Source organism: Manis javanica, chromosome 13 (assembly GCF_040802235.1).
Source record: "Manis javanica isolate MJ-LG chromosome 13, MJ_LKY, whole genome shotgun sequence".
Taxonomy (NCBI): Eukaryota; Metazoa; Chordata; class Mammalia; order Pholidota; family Manidae; genus Manis; species Manis javanica.
Window position 1 is genome coordinate 72,979,277 of NC_133168.1, and position 22,453 is coordinate 73,001,729.

At 42.6% G+C, this 22,453-nt stretch overlaps 1 protein-coding gene across 16 annotated transcripts in view; it reads left to right on the forward strand.

The window, feature by feature from the left end:
• Positions 1–22,453, forward strand: part of SYTL3 (synaptotagmin like 3) — a 76,390-nt gene that overhangs the window by 13,294 nt on the left and 40,643 nt on the right. For 10 of the 16 annotated variants that reach the window (XM_073219845.1, XM_073219847.1, XM_037023588.2 and 7 more), the window contains 3 exons: positions 789–2,990; positions 4,718–4,969; positions 21,181–21,245. In XM_073219845.1, coding sequence (XP_073075946.1) covers positions 2,881–2,990; positions 4,718–4,969; positions 21,181–21,245 — 427 coding nt within the window. In that variant the 5' untranslated portion in view covers positions 789–2,880. The remainder of the gene's footprint in view (positions 1–788; positions 2,991–4,717; positions 4,970–21,180; positions 21,246–22,453) is intronic. The other 6 variants (XM_037023608.2, XM_037023618.2, XM_017652947.3 and 3 more) reach the window with 3 other exon arrangements.

Consider the following 22,453-nt stretch of genomic DNA (forward strand, 5'->3'; position numbering starts at 1 on the left):
CCCTTTTCAGTCTGGCTGCTTGTGTCTCTGACTTTGATTGTCCTCTGTGTGTTTTTATTGTAAGCAGCATCCTATTCTTATTAGAGGTTGGATAGGGTGCAAATTACCAGTCAATCAAGTCATATATCCTAAGCATCTGAACAGTGCCTGGAGCTTGGAAGGTGCTCAATAAATATTTACTGAATGAATGGCTGGATGAACCCAGGAAATGAATTCAATCCCACTTTTCTTCAACGGCCACTAGGGGGAGGATGAGCACTCACTTATCCATGCAGGGCACTTCCCACTCCAGGGCCCCAGGCATGGATGTGGTACTGTTTGTTAAATTGAACCTGGTTATTTCCAAATTCCGTAATTGAATCTGGTATTTCCATAAGACATAGCCACATGAATGAGCAAGCATTTGAGTGTTCCAGGATTCTCCCGGTGAGTGCACTGGGTGGTGTCATTTCCAGCCCAGTATCGCGCTGGTCCTGCTTGACAGAGGAGCTGAAGACCAGAGCCAGACAGTGGCGCACAAAAGCCACGTGAAAAGAAAGCTCAGGGCACAGATTGTGTGTTTTGAGCCAAGTGCCAAAATCTTCATTTAAAATACCTAGAATCAGACAATCTAGATAGTTCTTGACCCAGGAGTATGGTTCATAGATTAAAAGTAAGAAGAAAGCAAGGAGAGCCAAGCGGCATGTTTAGAAAAATAGGCTCATAAAGCTGGTTACATAATGGCTAATCTGTACCTTATCACTTGGCATGTGATTACATGCTGTTTTCATATTGTGGATCTTTTCCAGGGACCCAGAGCCTGAGAGACCTGAGACCTGCTAGTTCCATCTGTTCATCCAGAAACTGGGGACCGAGGAGGGTAGAGACTTTGCCTGGTGACGCAGTGAGTTACCAGCCCCAAGGCTAGAGAACCAAGTCCTTGTCACTTTGTCATTTTCTCGCTGTCTAGATCGGAAGCCTGTGAACACTTCCCTGGAAACTAGGGGCTGAGAGTGCCCCTTTTCCTTTTCAGCACTGGGTTTTTCTACTCCTTATGCAGCCTCGGCAGTTTGGGTAACCAGTGTATTTTAACTTTGTTTTACAGTAGAGAAACTGGCACATATAGAATCCCCTGAGCCGTGGGTCTTTAGCATACAGGTCCATGAACTTGGATGTGAAAAAAATCACATCTTTGTTTTCATTCATCTCTATCGAAAATTTAGCATTTCCTTCAATTATGAATATAGGCATCCAATCACAGTAGAACTAGCAGGATTTGTGACTGTCCCCAGTAGAAGTCACAGATGTTTCACGCCCTATTGCATGTTACAGGTACCTCAAAACATTGTTTATAATTGTCACTTCTTGAAATTATGGTGGCCATTAGATCACTGCTACATCAGTGAACATATACATCAATGCATCAGTGAACACATGTATTACTATACTTTAAAAAATATTTCAGTGCAATCGATTTCCTTTGTAACCCAATGTATTTTGTTTTATGGATTTCAAAAAGAGGCTTTACCAGACTACCAGAGATTAAGAAAAAAAAGTCAAGAGTCTCTGCTTAAAGAGAATGATCCCTTGGGGCTCTATTAACCTCTCATTTACTGATTTGCTGTGGATCATAAATTAATACAATGTGGATGTGCTGAAGCCCGAGAAAGGGAGTTTAACTTCTAAAGAATTAAAAGGAAACCTGTTACCAAGGAATTCATGTAGATTTGATAACCAAATGGCATCATGTAAAGTATTTTGATTTGATCTACATTTTCTGCATTTTATTGATATGGTCTACCCAGTGTTTTATCAATTCAGTACCATCTTCTTGGCTGGGGGAGGAACAGTTTGAAGGTGACGTGTGCCCAGCATCACTGATGGGAACAGAAGTAGCAAGGATGTGTGCAGAATTTTTCAACTAGCATTAAACAGAAAAAGACTTGCATAGGGCTGTCAGTGAAAACAATCAAATACCATAAATAATTGATAGACTGAAGTTGTGGTGATGTCCCTTCATACATCCCTAGTTAATTAAAAAGTTTCTGAGTTTTGAAGTTAGTTGCAAAAATAATAGCTAGCGGTTGAGGACATCGTTATTCTAATGTATATTCATTTAGGATATGTAAATTAAATATAGACCTTTTTACCTCTAATCACTGACAATACAGGATTTATATTAGAAAAATTCAAATTGGAAGTTTGAGGCTTTAGAAACATGAGAAGGCCAATGTAATAAAAGTTAAGCTCTTACATTATACCCACGGCAGAAACTACAAAGATCTGCCTGTGTGGAATATTGGTCTTTTCTGAACTAAGGCCACAGAGGCACAAACCAGGAAAAAATGATGCCCCTTTTTGTTGTCTGTTCTATGGGAATCGAGCAGGCTGGCTTTAATGATCACTACTGCTGACCTGAAAACATTTGGATGGAGAAGGTTAGCTTCTGTAAATTATTGATATTCTTCTTACTACTATTTGTAATTTCCTTCAGATTGGAGATTACTTCTGCTTTACAGAAATTATCTGCTCTGAGCCATGCATAATTTATAACAATCTCTGGCAAAATGTCAGGAAAAAAGATATGTTTTTGTCTTAGACCGCAGCAGGACCCACTGAAAAGGCTCCCCAGCTGGCATGAAGCTTTGGGAGCCGTGATTCAGACAGAGGGACAGCCTCTCGGGGCTTTCTTCTCCAGAGGAGTGTGCCACAGTTATAAAGGAAAAAAAAAAAAAGAGAGAGAGAGAGAGCGCCACAAGCAAAGCAGTTGCCAGTGCCGTAGGAGAGGAAGCGAGCTCAAGAGCGTGGGGCTGCTCCTGGACTCTCTCAGCTCATCCCCAGGACAGCAGTGCTCCGTCATGGAGTGAAACATCAGCTGGGGTCCTAGCAACGTGAGCGGAAATGGCCCAAGAGGTCCATCTGAGTTCCCTCCAGGAATTAGAACGCGAGGTGATTCTCCAGGTCCTGTACCGAGACCAGATGGTGCAAAACGTCGAGGAGGAAAGGATACGGTATGTGGTCGCTGCCATGGGTGGAATCCTTCGGGTTTTGGCCTTTCCTGCTTGGGGCTTGGACTACTGGGGTGCTGTGGCTTGCTCACTACTCAGCATCTTGTGTGACAAGAGTCCAAACGACGGGTGTAGGTGGCGCGTTACCCCTGCTGCCTAAGCTTTGAAGATGGTAAGGGCAAAGGGAAGCTGCTTTTGTTTTTTATTTAAAATAACACCTTTTGGTGGTCACTTTGCTGCCTGTCCACTTGTCCATTTGCCTGCTTTGCAGGAATAATTCATAGGAAGCTTTTCGGGCTCCCAAAGTATCCCTCGAAGGAAAGACCTTTGGTGAGGGTTTTCCTAGATTATTTAGGTGGCAACTGACAGGCGCAAAGAAAAGCAGAAAAAGCAGCTTAGAAGCAGCGAATGTGCTGGAATCCATTCCCGTCTTTTCCTTTGCCTGCTTTTGCTTCCCGCTGGCTTTGAGGGAAGGGGAGCATGAAATACGAACCTGCCCAGCCTGTTTGCCCAACTGGTTTATCAACTGGCCACTTCTTTCCTGGCCTGTCTCTCAGCTGCCCAGGCTGTGTGGGACTAGTGAGCACTTACTAAGGCCGTGCTAGACTCTGTCAAAACCGTGGCCATTGCTGGCTGTCAAGATCCAGCTTCAAATATGATGCTTTGCATATCGGTGTTTATGGATGATGTGAGGTCTGGCAAATAAGCAGAGGGGACAGGCCTTTTCGTTTTGTTTATTTTGAATGGCAGAGCTCTTCCGAGCCTGCCAGGAAAAATACACACATAAAATAAAGCTTTGGACAATCACATGCTGGAGGAATGAGAGGCCTTTTCTGGTTACCTGGAAGGTACACTGTTCTTTTTCTGTCCTCCCCTGTGATCTCAAAGCCCTCTAAATTGTACTTATTCTTGCATCCACTAAACAGCATGTACACCAAACAAAGTGAAATTTTCTCTGATGATGAAAGAATGTTCAGTGATTGAGAAACATCAGTTCAAATATCAACAAAGTAACCTGGATACTATGGAAAGGAAGTTTTATTCCAAAGTGTACCTGTTCTAGGGCAAATCCTGAAAGTTGGAACTGAGCTTGTTTCTTGGGATTAGGTTCTCTCTTCTGAAAGTAGATAATAAGGACATTTCATAAGGGTGTTCTGGTTAATGACACCTTTGTGGGGTCCTATGTAATGTCCCTTTGCAGTAGGGCTGTTGTTTAGGGGAAATAGGGGTGGATATGCACTGACCACCCATAAAAAAAACAGTAGCCAAAGCACAGCATCGGTGAAATAATTGTTTGGGGACCTTAATGACAATAGCAGGCATGTATGCTATATGTTCACAGGTCTTCCCAGGCCTTGCCCTTTGGAATGGTGCCATTTTCTGTATTTTTCCTTTTCTCTCACTGTTCTTGGTTACCATTTTAATGCCCTTGGAGCCCAAAGGTGTGAACCTAGAACAAAATTAACAGCTAACTCCTCTGTGCCGGGCACACTGTCTATGCTTTGCCATTTAATCCTGGTCACAGACCTGGGAGGTAAGGTTCATCTCTCCGTGTCACAGTCAAGAGGCCTCTGAGCCTCTGCTCCAAGAGGGTGAGTGAGAGCCCCGTTCACACAGCCACGTTGGAACCTGGGGTGTCCGGTGCCAAAGCCCCTCCTCTCTTGCCTTGGGCAGTGCTGTTGGGGCCCTTGCCATGTAGGCATATGTCTGGCATCCGTCCTTCCATTCAGGCACATCTTACCACATGACTCTCTGGGCCACAGGAAGCTGAAGACGAGTCTGCAGCATCTGAGGTGGAGAGGCGCGAAGGGCGTGAGCCGGGAGTACAGAGAGAAGTCCTGTGCCCGCTGCCAGCGGGCGCTGGGGCTCCTGCTCAACAGGGGCGCCGTGTGCCAAGGCTGCAGCCACCGCGTGTGCTCCGAGTGCCGAGTGTCCCTGAGAAGGACCCACTCCTGGAAGTGCACCGTGTGCTTCGAGGACAGGTGAGGGCCCCGCAGCGGCCAGTGCCTCCCGCAGACTCAGGCCTCGAGCGGGTCTGACACGAGCTCTGGTAACCAGAGCCACTGCTCCTCAAATTCCGCTGGTAAATGTTTCTGGAGTGCTGAATACAGGGCTACCTTTCTAGAATGGGAAGCTATTGTAGTTTAAAAGTAAATTATATTATGTGAAAACTTAAAAAAAAAATTTACAGAAGTTTGTTTGTAATGGCTAAGGACAGGCCAAGAGTTAAGGTTCATTTGGATTTCTTAACTAGGTGACTTAAGTTTTCTCAGAGCTTAGTTTATCTCTTTCAGGAAAAATGGAGTGAATTTAACATAGGAAATATTAAAGTGATCCTGGGCAGCTTTATTTTTTAAAAATATTTTATCCAGGTGTAAGTGACATATAATATTATATTGATTTCAGGTATACAATATAATGATTCAATATTTGTATATGTTGTGAAGCAACTACCGCAATAGGTCTAATGGCCACCCATCTCCATACAAACTCTTAGAATTTAGTCACTTGGTGACAGTTAGGTGTACACTACAATATCATTGACTGTAGTTGCCATGCTATACATTGCATCTGAGAACTTAATTATTTTATAACTAGAAGTTTCTACCTCTTGACTCCATTTACCCATTTTGCCCTCTCCTCAAAGCTCCTTCATTCTGACAACCACCGTTCTGTTCTCTGTATATATGCGTTCTGCTTTTTGTTTGTTTGGTTTTGTTTTTGTAGTCCATGCCTAAGTGAAATCATATAGTATTTGTCTTTGTCTGACTTATTTCACGTAGCATAAATGCCCTCAGAGTCCATCCATATTGTTGCAAATGGCAAAATTCTATTCTTTGTTAAGGCTGAGTAGTATTCCCTTATATATATATATATATATATACCATCCCTTCTTCATTCTTCTGTTGATGGGCACTTAGGTTGTTTCCATATCTTGGCTATTGTAAATAATGCTGCAATGGACATACAGGTGCGTATATCTTTTTGAACTAATGTTTTTGTTTTCTTTGGAGAAATATCCAGAAGTGGAATTGCTGGATTATATGGTAGCTCAATTTTTAGTTTTTTGAGGACTCTCCATACTGTTTTCCATAGTGGCTGCACCAATTTACATTCCCATCTACAGGGCATGAGGGTCCCCTTTTCTTCACCTTCTAACCAACACTTGTTACTTCTTGTCTTTTTTATTATAGCCATTCTAACAGTGTGAGGTGATATCTCATTGTAGTTTTATTTGCATTTCCCTGATGATTAGCAACATTGAGCCTCTTTTCTTGTGCCTGTTGGACATCTTCATATCTTTGTTGGAAAAGTGTATATTTGGGTCCCTTGCCAATTGTTTAATATGATTGTTTTTTTTTTCTGTTAAGTTGTGTAAGTTCATTATATATTTTTGTATATTAATCCCCTATCTGATACATGATTTGCAAATATTTCCTCCCATTCAGTAGGTTGCCCCTTCACTTTGTTGCTGGTGTCCTTTGCTATGCAGGAGCTTTATAGTTTGATTTTCTTTTACTTGTTGATTTTTGTTTTTGTTGTCTTTGCTTTTGGAGTCAGATCTAAAAATTCATCACCAAAACTGATGTCAAGGAGCTTACTGCATATGTTTTCTTTTAGGAGTTTTATGGTTTCAGGTCTTACATTCAAGTCTCCATTTTGAGTTAATTTTTGTGCATAGTATAAGATAGTGGTCTAGTTTCATTCTTTTACAAGTAACTGTCAAATTTTCCCAAGACCACTTATTGAAGATATTGTTTTTTTCCCCCCATTGTATATTCTTACTTTCTTTGGGGTAAATTAATTGAACCATATATATGTGCATTTATTTCTGGGCCCTCTATTCTGTTCATTGAGCTATCTCCTTTTATGCCAGTACCATACTGTTTTGATTGCTGTAGCTTTGTTAAATAGCTTGAAATCAAGGAGTGTGATGCCTCTAAATTTGTTCTTCTTTCTCAAGATTGCTTTGGCTATTCAGGTCTTCTGTGGCTCTATACAAATTTTAGGATTGTTTGTTCCATTTTTGTGAAAAATGGCATTGGAATTTTGATGGGGATTGCATTGAATCTGTATATTGCTTTGGGTCATAAGCATATTTTAACAATATTAATTCTTCCAATATCGAGCATGGGATATCTTTCCATATACCATGTGTTCTTTAATTTTTTTCATCAGTGTCTTATAATGTTTAGTGTACAGGTCTGTCACCAATTTGGTTAAATTTATTGCTATTCTTTTTGATGCAATTATAAATGGGATTGTTTTCTTAATTTTTCTTTGTGACAGCTCATTGTGGGTATATAAAAATTTAGCTGATTTTTATGTCATTGATTTTGTACCCTGCAACTTTACTGAATTTGTTTATTCTAACAGTTTTTATGGTGGAGTCCTTAGGATTTTGGATATATAAATTCATGTCATCTGCAAATAGCTAGTTTTACTTCTTCCTTTCCATTTTAGTTGCCTTTTATTTCTTTCTCCTGCCTAATTGCTCTGGCTGGAACTTCCAGTACTATGTTGAATAAGAATGATGGGTACACTTTTCTTGTTCCTGATCCAGAGGGAAAGTTTTCAGCTTTTTACTGTTGAATTTATATTTGTGGGCTTGTCGTATGTGGCCTTTATTATGTTGAGGTACTATACCATTTGAGAGAGTTGAGAGTTTTTATCATGAATGGATGTTGAATTTTGTCAAATGCTTTTTCTGCATCTATAACAATCTATTTTAAGTTAATGGCAACTTAAGTCTGAATACATTCTAAAACTCTACATTTTTACTCCCCACCATGTTTTATGCTTTTGATGTCTCATTTTACATCTTTTTGTGTATCCATTAACTAATTATTGCAGTTATAGTTAATTTTACTACTTTTATCTTTTAGCCTTCTTAGATTTATAAGTGATTAAACTACAACCTTTACTATGTATTTAACTTTACTATTGAAATTTTTACTTTCATATGTTTTCTTGTTACTAATAAGTGATTTTTCTTTTCAGCTTAAAGAAGTACCTTTGGCATTTCTTGTAAGGCTAGTTTGATGATGATGAACTCCTTTAGCTTTTGCGTGTCTGAGAAACTCTCTCTCCTTCAGTTCTGAATGACAACCTTGCCAGTATTCTTGGTTGGAATTTTTCCCCTTTCAGCCCTTTGAATATATCATGCCATTCCTTTCTGACCAGAAAAATTTCTTCTGAAAAGTCTGATAGTCTTATGGAAGTTCTTTGTATGTAACAAGTTATTTTTCTCTTGCTGCTTTTAAGACTCTCTCTTCATTTTTAATTTCTGACATTTTAATTATAATGTTTCTTGGTGTACATCTCTTTGGAATCATCTTGTTTAGAATCCTCTGGGCTTCCTAGACCTGAATGTCTGTTTCTCTTCTTCAGGTTTCCAGTAATATTTCTTCAAATAAGTTTTTGACTTCTTTTTCTCTTTCCTCCTTCTGGGACTCCTATAATGCCAATATTATTCTGCTTGATATTGTCCCATAGGACCCTAAACTGTCTTCACTTTTTAAAATTCTTTTTTCTTTTTTCTGCTCTGTTTAGGTGAGTTCTACTGCCCTGTCTTCTAGATCACTGATCCTTTCTCCTGCTTCATCTAGTCTGCTGCTGAACCCCTTTAATACATTTTTCAGTTCAGTTACTATATTCTTCAGCTCTGTGACTTTTGTTTGATACTTTCTTATATTTTCTCTTTGTTGACCTTCTTCCTGTGTTCACCCATTTTTCTCCCAAGTTTGTTGAACATCTTTATAACCATTACTTTGAATTCTTTGTCAGGTATGTTACTTATCTCTGTCTCATTAAGGTCTTTTCTGAGGTTTTATTTTCTTCTTTCATTTGGAAAATACTCTTCTGTATCTTCATTTTGCTTGACTGTCTCTGTTTATTTCTATGTATTAGGCAAGACTGCTACCTCTCTCAGTCAGAAGGAGGGGGCCTTGTGTACAAGATGAGCCTTATCATTCAACCTTGCCCTAGCTCCTGGTTGCCTTGCAAACCTTTTTGATTGTCTAAGCAACGTGATTTATTTGAAAGGTTCCTGTTGTTGAGGGTGTGACAAGACCTGTCATTGTTCCAAAGGAAGGGATCTCAGTTAGCACCTAGGTTCAGGCTGATTGGAAGCCAGACCCTCAAGAGAAGCTTTTAAAGAATACAAATATATACAGTCCTGTGGGGCTCAAATTGTAAACCCTGTTGGCCTCTAGACCAGGAGATCTAAAGGTGTGCCCTGGGGGACAGTTGCAAAACTTGGGGCTCCACAACGATATATAAGCCCCTTTGTGGGAGGTACGAGTGAGCTATAGTGAGGCCAGGGGAGAGTGTAAGGATGTGTCTCCTTGCGTATGTTCCCTGAGAACTGAGAGCTCTTTCACAGTCTCTAGATGTGCAGCAAACCTGAAGCCTGCCCCTTAGGCAAAGCTCCTGGGCAACTAAATTGGTCTTTTTCGCAGGAAGACTGGGGTTGTGTGTCAGTCTATTGTCTGTACAGTGTCCAGGTGTGGTAGCCTGCCAACAGCTGTCTTTCCAGCTGTTACAATCTCATGGAGCCTAGGAACACGAGCCCCGCCAGGGCCAGGCAATCAAGGGGCCTCCCCTATGTGGACTGCATGCCTGCCAGCTTCAGCAATGCAGCTGGGGAGTGTGGTGGCAGGGCACAGCCCCTGGCTCCAGCAGGCAGTGGGCGGGTGCCAGGATCTTCCACCTCAGGCCCCAGCAGGGCAGCGGGAGTGTGCTGCAGCTGCATGCCCCTGCCGACTTCTGCAAGGCCGTGGGAGAGTGCCACAAATCCTTGCCCTGGCAGGGCCCAGCGAGGCAGCTTCCGTGTACACCTGCCTGCACCTGCGGGGTCGAGAAGAGTGCAGAAGTGGTGCTTGCCAGGGCTTCTGTCTTTAGAGAGAGTCCCAGCTATCTGCTGCCCCTCCAGGAGGGGTTTAAGATTAGCAAATGTATCTCCCTCACAGAGAGCTGAGGTGCTTTTCAAACTGCTGCTTTTGCCCTGGGTCCCAGGGTGAGTGCAAATCCTTCAAAAGGAGTATCTCAGTTCCCTACTGCCCTTTGGGTCCCTGGGACAGAGGCCCCCTTCTCTAAGCCAGACGTTTTGGGGGCTCTCTCTGTGCAGGGGTGCCTGATGTGGGGCACAGATCCCTCACTCCTCCAGGAGAAAACTCCAGACTTGTGAGCCCCTCCCTCCCTACTATGGACTGCCATGCCAGGAATGGGGTTTGGGCAAGACCATGTCTCTGCCTAACCTGCCCATCTTGAGGTGGTCCTTTGATCCTCTGTTGTGGAAGGGCAGTTAGACTGGTTTTCAGAGGAAACTGTCCTATTTGTAGCTGTAGGTTTGCTGTGTCTGTGGGAGGAGGTAAGTTCAGGGTCTTCTCAGCCTACCATTTTCCTGTGCAGCTTTACATAAGGCCTTTTTGAAAGAAGCAAGCTGACCTATAGTGGATAAAGAATAAAGAAATGGGTATGCTTTCTATTATTGATAGACTGAATCTACTTTTATTTTAATCTTTTTGTGTTGTGAGATTTAAAAAAAAGGTCAACATGGAATTGGTACCTCTGAAGTACCCGTTTTGAAAATGATAACGAGCCTATTTGGCTCAGACTTCCAGACTCCCCCATCAAAGCGAGAATGGGCTGATCACCGATGTCTGGAAAACACAAGGGAGAGTGTCTGCTTGTGGGTGGAGAGTGTGTGCAAGGACATCACGGAACTTAGGAGATGGCAGAGAGGTTTGTCTGCTGTGAATTGAGGAGAGTAATCAGAGCCTGAGGTTTGAAAATGGCTTCTGAATATTGGTACAGACGTCTGAGTTCTCCAGGACGCAGACTGTGAGAGGCTCTTAAATAGTGTGGGTACAGTGGCTGGGTTTTCTCTCCTCTTCGACCAGGGGGATTGTGTTTATTAGGCACCGTGACATGCCAACTCCTTAACTATCCTGTCCCTTTGCAAGGCTTAATGCATTTCAATCACTTAATCAAATAAAGGTGACATTGTTCTATCAGATTTCTTTGCTCCTGAACAGCATCCCTCCCCGTCTGTATGACCATGCCCAGACGTGACTTACGGCAGCGTCACCTCCATGCAGCTCTCGTTTCTTTGGCTGGTTGCAGCCTAAACCCTTCAGCCTTTTCTTATCCTGAGGGGGAAAGACAGAGAATTACTGTGAGCTGGCCTGGTATGCTCTTCATGTCTGGGCTCCTGAGAGAGCAGGTAAACCATTCCAAACGATCGCTAGGAAAGGCTTAAGACTATCTTCCCCATTTCCATCAACCATGTATATTTGAAGTCTGATGATAAACACTGCCTGCTAAGGTATGAAATCTTCAGCATCTTTTCTTCTAATAGTTAACCAAAACCTAAAACTTTAAACAGGAGTACAGGCTGAAGCAATCTCCCAGGAAGCCAGCTGTGTTGAAATCTCCATCTGAGAGGGTATTGTGCCTGGGTTTACCCTCTAAGTACATGGAGTCTGGTTTCTACAACCCCAGCTTCCTTATTTTGAAATAAGGATGTTTTTCAAACCTAAGGTAACTGCAATTCTTTGAGTGAATTGACAGGATGTTGTATGGGGGCAGCTGAATAATTTATACCAACACAGCCATTCCCCTTCCTTCCTCTTTGCTTCCTTTCTTCACAGGCCATGTTCTCCCTCCGGTTTTGTCCACTCCAGGCTGCCATCCTACCATAGGGCCATGGCAAAGATAAAGCTTGGAAAAACTTTAGAATGGGTGACAATCATAACTGAATCGGGGCCTGGGATGGGTGTCTGTTGCCAGTCCTTTTCCTCTCCCTACGTCTCCCTCAGCTTGAAAGTCTTTCCTCAAGAAGGTCCCCTGTGGGCACAGGAGGAGGGATATAGGTGCTTAAAACCAGGAAAGGAGAAGCTGTAGGATAGCAATTTTTAGAAAGCTGAGCCAGCTTTCCGATCGCTGCGGTCAGCACACAAGGCCTGTGAAATGTGCGGGCCTTGGGCTGGTGTCACGTCCAGGACTCACCTGAGGGTTCTGCCTTCAAGACAGGTGTTCACTTAGAGAGTCACTGAGGGCAGAGCCACTAAGGGTCTCGGGAGCCAGAGGAGGTGGGGGGAAGACAGAGCTTGCTCAAGGTGGGTCTCCAGACACCCCTGGTTGGAGCATTTCTGGAAGAGGGCAGGATTAGAGGGGACAGCACGGAAATGCACGGGATCACTCACCATATTTGAGGTGCTGTGTTAAGTATTACTTGACACTGAACGTTTTATTTAAACCTTAAATCAATCTTACAGGGCAGCTACTACTATCATCCCAATTTTCCAGGTGAGGAAACTGAGGCTTATAGACACAGGTAGTCCAAGGACATGAGGTGTGAATATATGCACTTTGCCAGAGGGAAGCCATACACGAGTCTGCCATGTGTGTGCACGGGGCCTCCCAAGGGGTGGGAGAGGAAGGTGAGGGAGCCCCGTGCAAGTCCTTGCAGTGAACAGGCAGGAGGTGACGCGGCTGGTGGCCATAGAGATGGAGAATGTGAGGGGCAGTAGACAGGGATGACAGACCTTGGTTACAGGGGATGCAAGAGACAGAAAATGGAAAATAGTTCTGAGGATGGAAAATGGTAGCTTCTTATGCTTAACAGGCTCTTAGGGCCTTGGAGAAACAAACAAACAAACAAACAAACAAAATAGAGGAAAAGAGAAGCAACAGAAAGGGCTCATTAAGCAAGGACAGGTTGGAGAGGACTTAGAAGAACACAGCTGGTTGAAAGCTGCCTGTAGTGTGAGGGGCCGTGGGTTGTCCTGAGCAAGACGCATCAGAAGGTGATCTGGCAGAAGGCAAAAAGAGAGATCGTAGATGTGTCCTCCTCCCTTGGTTGATATCCCCCCTCCTCTGAATTTGTGGACAGTTTCTGCCCTGAAATGGCCCAGGGCAGCAACTATGTTGCAATATCAAGGAAGAGACTGATCATTATATTTGCTTGTTTGTTTTAGCCTCCTTAAAGAGAGGGAGGATTGAACGTGGTGACCTAGGTTTGCATTGATTTTTGCCCTTTAAAATTATGGTCTATGCAGTAACATCAAATTCCAGATGTCTAAAGAAAGCTGCCCATTTCCCTGAAGTAGACTGTTGAGGAATTACACTGTCTCAACATGTTTTTCCTTCAAACCATGATCTTTTCCACTTGCTTTGTCATCGGCTAGGAATATAAGAAATCATTTACTCTGCAGCCTGTTATTTGTGGGTATGATTTCTCAGCTTCCTTAGGAATGTTTTGCAATTTATGAAATAATAGGAAGAAAGATTTTTAGACTCGGGGTTTCAAATTGTGGCAGGTGGTCTAGTTGATTTTAGGGCACTTTCTTGGATGGCTCACCTTTCCTGGATGTACTTTGACTGATGCTAATGGGGAGAAACCTAAGTATGTTCGGTTCTAAACTCAGACAGACATTGGCATTTATGATCACGTTCGTTCTCGGGCTGGGATTTCAGGGATCGCTGCAAAGCACTAATACTCCAGTCAAGATTTTGAAATTTACTGAAGGGGAAGTTTTTGTTGTTCAAATACATTTTAGATTAGGACTTAACGCAGAGGTGTCATTACAGAACGATACGTTTTCTGCATTGCTTGAAATAATTTTTTTGAAAATCAAGTGACATTTCAAAAGAAGTTCTGTAACAGTTATGTTTCCTGCTTGAAGTAAAACTTCCCAGAGTTTGGGAAATGTAAGCTTTTACATCTCAGACTGGTATTTCCAAAATTTTCATAATCCCATGTTTTGAGAAGATATCGGCTCACCACTTATATCTACAAAGGCAAATAACTAATGTATGAGAATGGGATAATTTGCAGCCATTATTGAAAACACTTCTCTTCTTCAAGTGAGTGGAAGGTCTAATTTCATGAAATATTGAAAAGAAATTGAATGCCAGTTATGATATAGCAGAGTTGGCCAAAAAAGGATTTTAGCCTGGTGCCGAGGCTAAAGTGACATTTCCGTACTATCTGTCAAAACTTGATTTCTTTTTTTTTTCCAATATAGTTTTTAACATTGCTGGTAGAAACTATGTTCGTATGTTTCATATGAAAAAGTATATGTAGACAAATTAAATATATTGAGTAAAATAGTTTACAGAGCCATTCATTTACAGATTTGCAAGAGATTTGCTTCTGAGACTAATTTCACATGGGAAAAGCCTCTTGTTCTTTGAAATACAATTTTTACTTCTTAGTTCTAAATTGGAAATGACATCTGTTTTAGTTCTTTGCTAAATAGCTGGCTATTTCACATGTTATATGTCCACTGCTTTCTGTAAGAATGTGATCAGTGATAATTATATATAGGCTTATGATATTCTTTTCATCCATTAGCCAAATGGGAATAATGATTATTTAATGTTCTTTGAAGCCTTATGTCCCCAAACCATAAAGTAGAAAAGTGAAAATTCACTTTGAAGAAGTTTATTTTTGGAAAGTTTATTTTGCCCTTACTTAAAGGGACTGCTTACATGATAACTGAAAGCATTTCATTCCTTCTGTTGAATTTGAAATTTCTTCTGTGATCCGCACTTGCTTAGTCATGGCAGGTCTTGACTTTAAAACTCTTTTGAGATTAGTAAACTTCCTGTATCATTGTGTCTTTTGTTCCTACTTGAAGCTGTCACCTCGCTTAGTACAGCTGAAGCCTTTTGCTCTGCAGGGAAGGTCAGTACCAGTAGGCTGGCTTCCTAGGCGTACTTTGCATGGAAGTGAAGTGAAGGGCTGCCTCCAAGAGCACTTCAGGCCAGCCTGTAGACTAGAGTTAAGGATACTGGCCCATGTAGGGATGCTCAGCAGGCTTGCATTTCCTTTAGGTCATGTTTTCACAAGAATTTCCACAATAACATAACCCCTGTCCATAGATCAGGCCAAAGTATGTTTCAGTGTCCCATAGGAGTCATATTAGATTTAATGATTTTAGGTGATTCAACTCTTACACTGTTTCATTAGTGCGGATACTTAAGAATCAGCATTAATAAGCTTTCCTTTATGTTGAAAGAAGTTGCCCGAGGATTTTTGCCTCATGTTAAAGCTGATATCAGTCTGTTACACTCTGAAATCTTTTCTAGCTTTGGGATGCTTTGGTCATGATGAGATTAGATTTTGTCTCAGATTCAAACTTACACTTAATGATTTTTTAAAAGAAATTAACAAAACTGCTTCTTTATTTAAAAGGAAAGAAAGAAGTCAGCCTAATTCTGGTGTGTACCTTGCTACCCATATGAACAGTACTTTTGTAACTATAGTAATAAAGTCAACAGATAAGAAACCAGTTATTCCTTCTCCCTTTTGCAGTTGTGAAAACCTGCCAAAGGCAGTGAAACTGATACTTTGAACTGAGTCCCCAAAGCCTAGACTAGCTTTTGTCCTGTCTGAAATTATTACTTTGCTTTATTTTGATTGATTTGTCAATCAATTGAAGTGCCTCTTGAAGGATTTTTTTCCCCAGAACACCTGGGTGGCATATGTTCTAAGCCACTGAATATCTGAGGATGCCTTCAATAGCCTCCTCTCATGAGTACAGACTTTACTGGGTTTTAAAATCTTAGGTCCCAGCCTTTTTATCTGAAAGTTCAGTATATGCATTGTCATCATCTTTTGGAATTTAATATAAATTTGAGACATTTGAGGCTAGCTTTATTTTTATTTATGTACTAGAAACTTTTATTTTTTTCCTGTATTCTTACAATTAAAAACAGTTTCTATACATGGCTGGGTATGAGTTTCTCCATATTGGTTTTTATGGAATAAAGTTCCTTTGAGCTGCCTATCCCTTGGAGGTGCTTGCTTAGAAAAAATAAATAAATAATAGTGGTAAAATACACAAAAAATACACTTAGCCATTTTAAAGTGTACCATTTAGTGGCATTAAGTACATTCCTATTATTGTGCCATCACTACCATCTGTCTCTAGAACCTTTTCATGTTGCAAAACTGAAACTCCATATCCATTAGACAGCAACCCCCCAGTCCTCCTTACCTGCCCCCTGGCCCCTGGTACCCACCCTTCTACTCTTCTGTCTCTGTGAATGTAACTACTTTGGACCTCATGTAAGTGGGATCATACAGTATTTGTTTTTTTGTGACTGGCTTATTTCACTTAGCATAATGTCCTCAAGATTCACCCATGCTGTAATCCATGCAGAATTTCCTTCCCTGTTAAGGCTGCATTATAATATTCTATAGTGTGTGTATATTACATTTTATTTGTTCATTTGTGTGTCCATGGACACTTAAGTTGCTTCCACCTTTTGGCTATTGTGAATAACGCTGCTGTAAACATGGGTGCACAGATGTCTCTGTGAGACCCTACTTTCAATTCTTTTGGGTATATACCCAGAAGTGAAATTGCTGGATCATAATAGTAACTGCTTCCTGTAGGGGCTGTGCCGTTTTGGAATCCCGCCGCCACTGCACGTGGTTCCAGTTTCTCCACATCTTTGTCACTACTTCTTATTTTCTGTTGGAAAATAACAAGAAAGGAGCCCTTGTAACGAGTGTGAAGTGGGGGGGTTTCTTTGTCTTTTGACTCGGTAACATTTTCTTGACTCAGGTCTGATGGCCACTTGCCTGGCTTCTTTGGGAATAACTTCTAATTACAGAAGTTGGCTTCATTTTCTACCCTCCATTTGTATTATCTTCTCCTTCAACATGTAATGTCTTCTTTTTCTGTTCATGTCTGGGAAAGTGTCTGTGCTGGGTCAGCATCACCGATTCAACTTTCCAGACCCTCAATTATGCTTGTTCTATTGGCGGATGGCTCGCCAAGCCTCCGCCTTGTTAGTTCCCCCTCTGCCCTCACACTCATCCACATCTCTTGGAGTCAGCCTGGGTTTTCCTTACATCTTCTGTTCTTTTCACAGTGGCGAGTCTCAGCTGCTTTTGCACACTGAGAGCAGGCCGCCTCGCGGGGCCTCAGGACTGTTTCTCTCGCCTGTGCCATTTTGTCGGAGGTTCTTGGTTGTCTCTGCAGACAGCCAGGTCTGCCAGCCGAGGGTATGTGCTCCTGGTCTTTTGTGGCCCCTAGGTAGTGGGGCTCCTCCTCAGATCTGTGGGGAAGACAGAGCAATGGGCCAGCCTCTAACCTGATTTTGATTGTCAAGGCCTTAACAGGCACAGCTCTGTCTGGCTGTGGTAGGATTTTCTTACTTTCATCAGCTAGTTATCTGATCTAACAAACCTGGAATCACAAACTTATGGCCAACAGGCTGCAGACAGCCACAGGCTCTGTTTTGGTGGCCTGTACAACATCTGTGTATCATTCAATGCCTTAAAACTGTCCATGGGTTCCCCAGTCACCAGAGCAGCCACCCCTCCCTATTGCTCACCCTTGCCACTTTACTCAGTTGCAGATTCCGCTTGGTGCCTGAGTTTGTGGCCCCTGTCTCACCCTCAGGGAGCATGCTGCACAGTGGGCCTCAGGGCACACTGCCACCAAGGTTCTACCTATGTGGACCCCACTTTATGCCTTCAATTTTCTGGGGGCTCCTTGCAGAGGTAGGAATATTCATTCATTACCCAGCCCACATGTATTCCCTGGCTCCTGCCATGTGCCCCAGTTGTGCTTGGGACTGTGAATACAGTGCCGAATGTGACACAGAGGAGACTTGTTCTCTCTGAGGTCTAGAAAGGGAGTTTGTGCAAAAAGTGGTGGTAGCAGCTTGATAAAATCATTTCTTTATCTTAATCTCAAATCTCTTGACTTCTCTACTGGTTACCTAGGATTTAATCACAATGTTTGGTCTTTTTTCCTGTAAGAATGTTGAAATCAGATCAGCTGAGCTAGTGGAAAACATTAGTTTTCTTTGTAACTAAAGACCATCTTAGATGCAAGATTATTTGAAGTAAAAAAATTTTCAACTGTAGGCATGCATAGGACCAATTTAGCTGGGAATTGCCAAGTGGCTGGATAAGCTAGCACAAAGCAGTTAGTTAATGTGTTTTACAATATTGGGCTTCCCCATTTGGAGTTTTTGCAGTGTGTTGTCTAATGAGCCTCCAGGGCTTTCTTGAGGCTTCTTTGCCCTCAGGGCACACAGGGTGGGAGCACAGATCTGCCCAAGAACCACGCTTCTTTAGGCATTTGGAGAATCCTGACTGTGTGGGCTGATTTTCTACCTCCTGTCCATTGAATGCCTTCTGGAAAATACATTAAGCAACTCCAAGGACATCATGCTGACATTTTTTGGAACATAAAACATGGATGCCACCACTTAGCCACCTACAGCTGTGAGTAATTTGGGTGCAAAATCAAAAAATGCATTCCAGCAAGCCTATTTGGCTCACTGCTGGCTGAATGTAATGAGGTCCAACTGCCTTTCTCTTAGGGTCATCCATTCATCGTATTAGTGAACATTTGTATGCTAGGATTTGCAAAGTGCCTTTCAACAGCTATTTCTCATTTGCTGATGAAATGACAGCATTAGCAGAGTTCAAGGCCACGAAAATGCATGCTGGAAACTCCAGAAGTTTATTAAGAGCCATCTATGCACAATGTGCTTGACACTTACAGTACGGACGTAGTGGAAAGGTCAAACACAGAACTCAGGTCTCCTAACTGTATCTTCTGTTCTCTCCACCACCCTAGGCTTTTGCTTTTTGAAATGTATTTTTAAAGAAGCAAGTCACGATTCTGTCTGAAAAATGTAAAAGAATTAACCTATTGCTGAGCTCAGAAAATGTTCCAAGAAGCTTTCATAGCCAAAATTGGAGTAATCATCTGGGCAGAAATAATAACACATCTTCTGGTTGCTGTGAGTCAGGTTATCCTGTGTCAGCCCTCAGGAGGACAGAAACATTGAAGGTGTTGCCACTGCAAGGTCTGCTCACCTCTTAGATAAAAAGAGCAATAAATGGTCCTCCTTTTAAGACTTGGGCTGGTGTGGACAGGGAGCTCTTATGAAAGTTATTAGGGAATAATTGCTTGTGCAACAGCTGATACTGCTCAAATCTAGCTCCCAAGGGAAACAGCCTCAAATGCTAAAAGCCTGGGTCGTCATGCAGTTTAGGACCACAGTGTATTCCACCTTCGGTTCTTTAATCTTGGATAAGCCCCAGAGACCTGCGAGTTTGTGTCTAAATCTGTCCGTGCCACATAAACTCCTGCTGGACCTTTGCAAGTCATCAGCTGGGACTCAGTCAGATGATCAGATGGTCACATCGGATGACTAGGACTGGGTGGCCAGTTTCTTGATGCACCCACTTTTGGCCCGGGCTCTGCAATGGCTGGAGGAGACTGTTTCCTCAGGTGCTCCCACCTTGCTCCCCCCGGTCCCCTGGGCTGTTTGTGTTTCTCCTGTTGTGTGTCTGTGTGTGTGCCTTCACTTCTCAGTGGTGGCCTGTGTCTGGCAGGCTGAGCTGACTGTACAAGGGTCACGGTTTGATGCGCCCCTGAATTCTCTGCTCTCTCTTCCAGTCTGAGGCGTCACTCCATCCTTGGTGCCTGCCTGGCCTGTGAATGCCCTTGGTCCCAAGGGTCAGGGCCAGAGAGCCTGAGAGGGAGGGCTCGCTGAGAGGGCCGCCTCCGCCACAGACAAGGCCTCCTGCTCCCGAGTTTGATTTTGCTCCCCTAGTCTCCTCATCGAATGGTGAGGCCTTGTCCTGCTTATAAGGCCAACAGGCAGCCTTAGAAATAGAACAGCTGGAGGCGTGGCCCTTCAAAGGAGCGTGGATTCACCACTCTGTTCATTGTTCCAGGCCTTCCTTGGTATTTGATCCTCTGCTCAAGAGTTCAGGTGCCTCCGGGGAGAACATTGGTTGAGATGCCGAGTTCTCCTTAAAGGGTTTTGTGTCCATTTAGTGGATTGGATAATCCAAATTTCTGATCTCATGGATGCAAACCTCTCCTTGTCTCTCTAAAGACAGAACGGTTGAGCATTTTATATATTTTTGGCTCTGAATGGTAGTGGCTGATTATAAAAATTGTTATCAAAATTTATAAATGCTCCTTATATGTTTTCCTTGTTCAAGTCACGAAGCATTGGGAATAATTATTTACATATTAACCAGAGGTCACAATAGCTACCAACTAGATGAATGGGAGGAAGCTGGTTGATGTCTTCTAACCACTGCTACAGCTCCATAGAGTAAGATAGGATATTTCTTTTAAAAATGCATAGGTTGGCACATAGTTGTTAATTTAATTACATTTGCAGCATTTGTGAGCATTAACTTTAAAAAAAATCCATTTGAGTTCATATAAAGTCTAAAAGAACCTAATGGAGAACTTTTTTTAGTGAAAAATTTAGAGAAGAGCATTTGCCATTTTTTGAAGTTTTAATTTTTCTTAAACTGACATAAGCCAGGAATTGACAAACTTTGATTCAGATTTTATTTTAAGGGTGTGAGTGATATATAATATCTGTGTGTTTACCTTTCTACAGCCTAAAAGGATATTAGTAATTCTACCTTTCCAAGGTTTGAGGTTGAGGGTAGTTTCTTGAGAAATTTGGAAACTGAACAGTAAATACATTTTGGGAGTTCAGATCCAAGCAGTGAGTCCGCCTCTGATGGAGGAACATGTAGGGACGTGGAGATGCCCTAGGGAGCTGCTGTCAGACCAGCCAGCCAAGGGCAGGCCATTTACCTGTCTGTCAAGAAAGAGGTCAGCTCAGCCTAGGTCCCCGGATCTCCTCTGAAGCACATTAATCCTATATATAGGCCCTTCCAAAAACCTTGTCTGATGAATCTGCTCTGTTGGCTGTTGGCAAATATTGTGGTTAACACAGACTAACCTTAGCTTCACCCAAGGGTGCTCTCCCTCTTAGGCAGGTAGACAGCATCGAACTCTGCTGATTATCCTTCATGCCATTGCTCCCCGCCATCACCATGAAAAATGATTGATGGCAATTTTGTTTCTCCTTGTGTATTTATTGAGAAAACATTGAGTGCTTAATGCATGTTGGACACATACATATGGTAATATGCATGTTCCATTCAGCATGAACTATACTTAAGCAGAGACTCCCAGCTCTGATGGATGCTAACTAGTCAAATCACTTAACCTCTATGGGAAATCCATGGAATTAGGATTTGGCCAGATACTTGCACTTCGAGACCCGTTGCCTGACTCGTATGTCCTGATGCGTTCTCCCTACCAACTGGGAGCCAGGTACAGCACTACCCACAGCTCTATCTCAGGCTGCCTTTCTGCTTGTTTTTTAGAAATGTCAAAATAAAAACTGGAGACTGGTTCTTTGAAGAACGAGCCAAGAAATTTCCAACTGAAGGTAAATGCTCTTAACATTTCTACTAAAGTAAAATGATATATTCCCAATTGAAAAATACTTGGTGTTAAGACTTTGGAATATAAAAAGCTTCAGAGAGTGTGGTATCTGGGCCTCAACCACCTGCCCTGCTAGGCCATTTATTTACCGTCTTCTGCCTCTGTGCCTTGACTCACGCTGGATGCCACTCATGCTTCCCTCTCTACCCCCGTTTCCACCTGCTGAGAGCTGCCCTTTTTCCACAAGGTTGCTCTGACTCCTCGCTCCAGGGAGTGGCATCTCTGTCTCTGAAATGCCAGCAGCTCTGGGGTGTCCGTCTCTTCCGTGATTGTTGCAAGTGCCTTATGTTCTAATAGTACTTGTGCACTTGCTTCTCTTCCTCTCCACAGGCAGAAACTGTACTTTCCAAATCTCCTTAGCCTCAGTATAGCACAGAGAAGACAAGTAGTGACTCTGTAGCATCTTATGGGGCATGGGGGTGACTTGAATAACATGGGTGAATGCAGTAATTGCAATGTTGCTCATGTGAAACCTTCATAAGATTGTATATCAATGACACCATAAAAAAAATTTTTTTTTAAATCTCATTAGCTTCATACAGCACCAAGCACACACCCTTGTTCATGATACTGACCAAAACGACTGGATGAGTAACTGAAGCCCACCGTGAGGGATAGCATGAGACTCGAGCAGATCTCGATAGTTGTCAAGTGAGCACCCATTGTGATTATGTGAGTAGAACTCACATTCGGTCTGTGCACTGTGACTGTCCTGTAAAGTGTTTACAGAGCGACGCAGTGCTTTACTCAGTAGCTGGGACTTGAAACCACGGAGAGAACAAATTGTGCTTTGGTTGCAGAAGTGCTGTGAGCCACAGAGATAAGAGAATAACTATGAGACAAAGGCACACACATGCGCCATCAAAATAAAGTGGAGCCAGCATGCTCCCCATTTATAGTGGTGCCGGGGTGGCAGCCTCCTCTGTGATGTGTGGCAGTGGGGACTGCACACAAGGGGCCCCAGAAGGGCCTGGAAAGAATGGGGCAGCTCAAAGTACCTTCATTTTTCTGGAAAAAAGTGACCATTGGAGGTAAAGAAATAAGCTATTTTGCTCCACCAAACACACGTTGGCAAGGGAAGGAAGCCATTCATTCTGAATGTTGACACTCGGCTGCTCTAAAAGGCACTATAACCGATGTCCATGTTCAGTC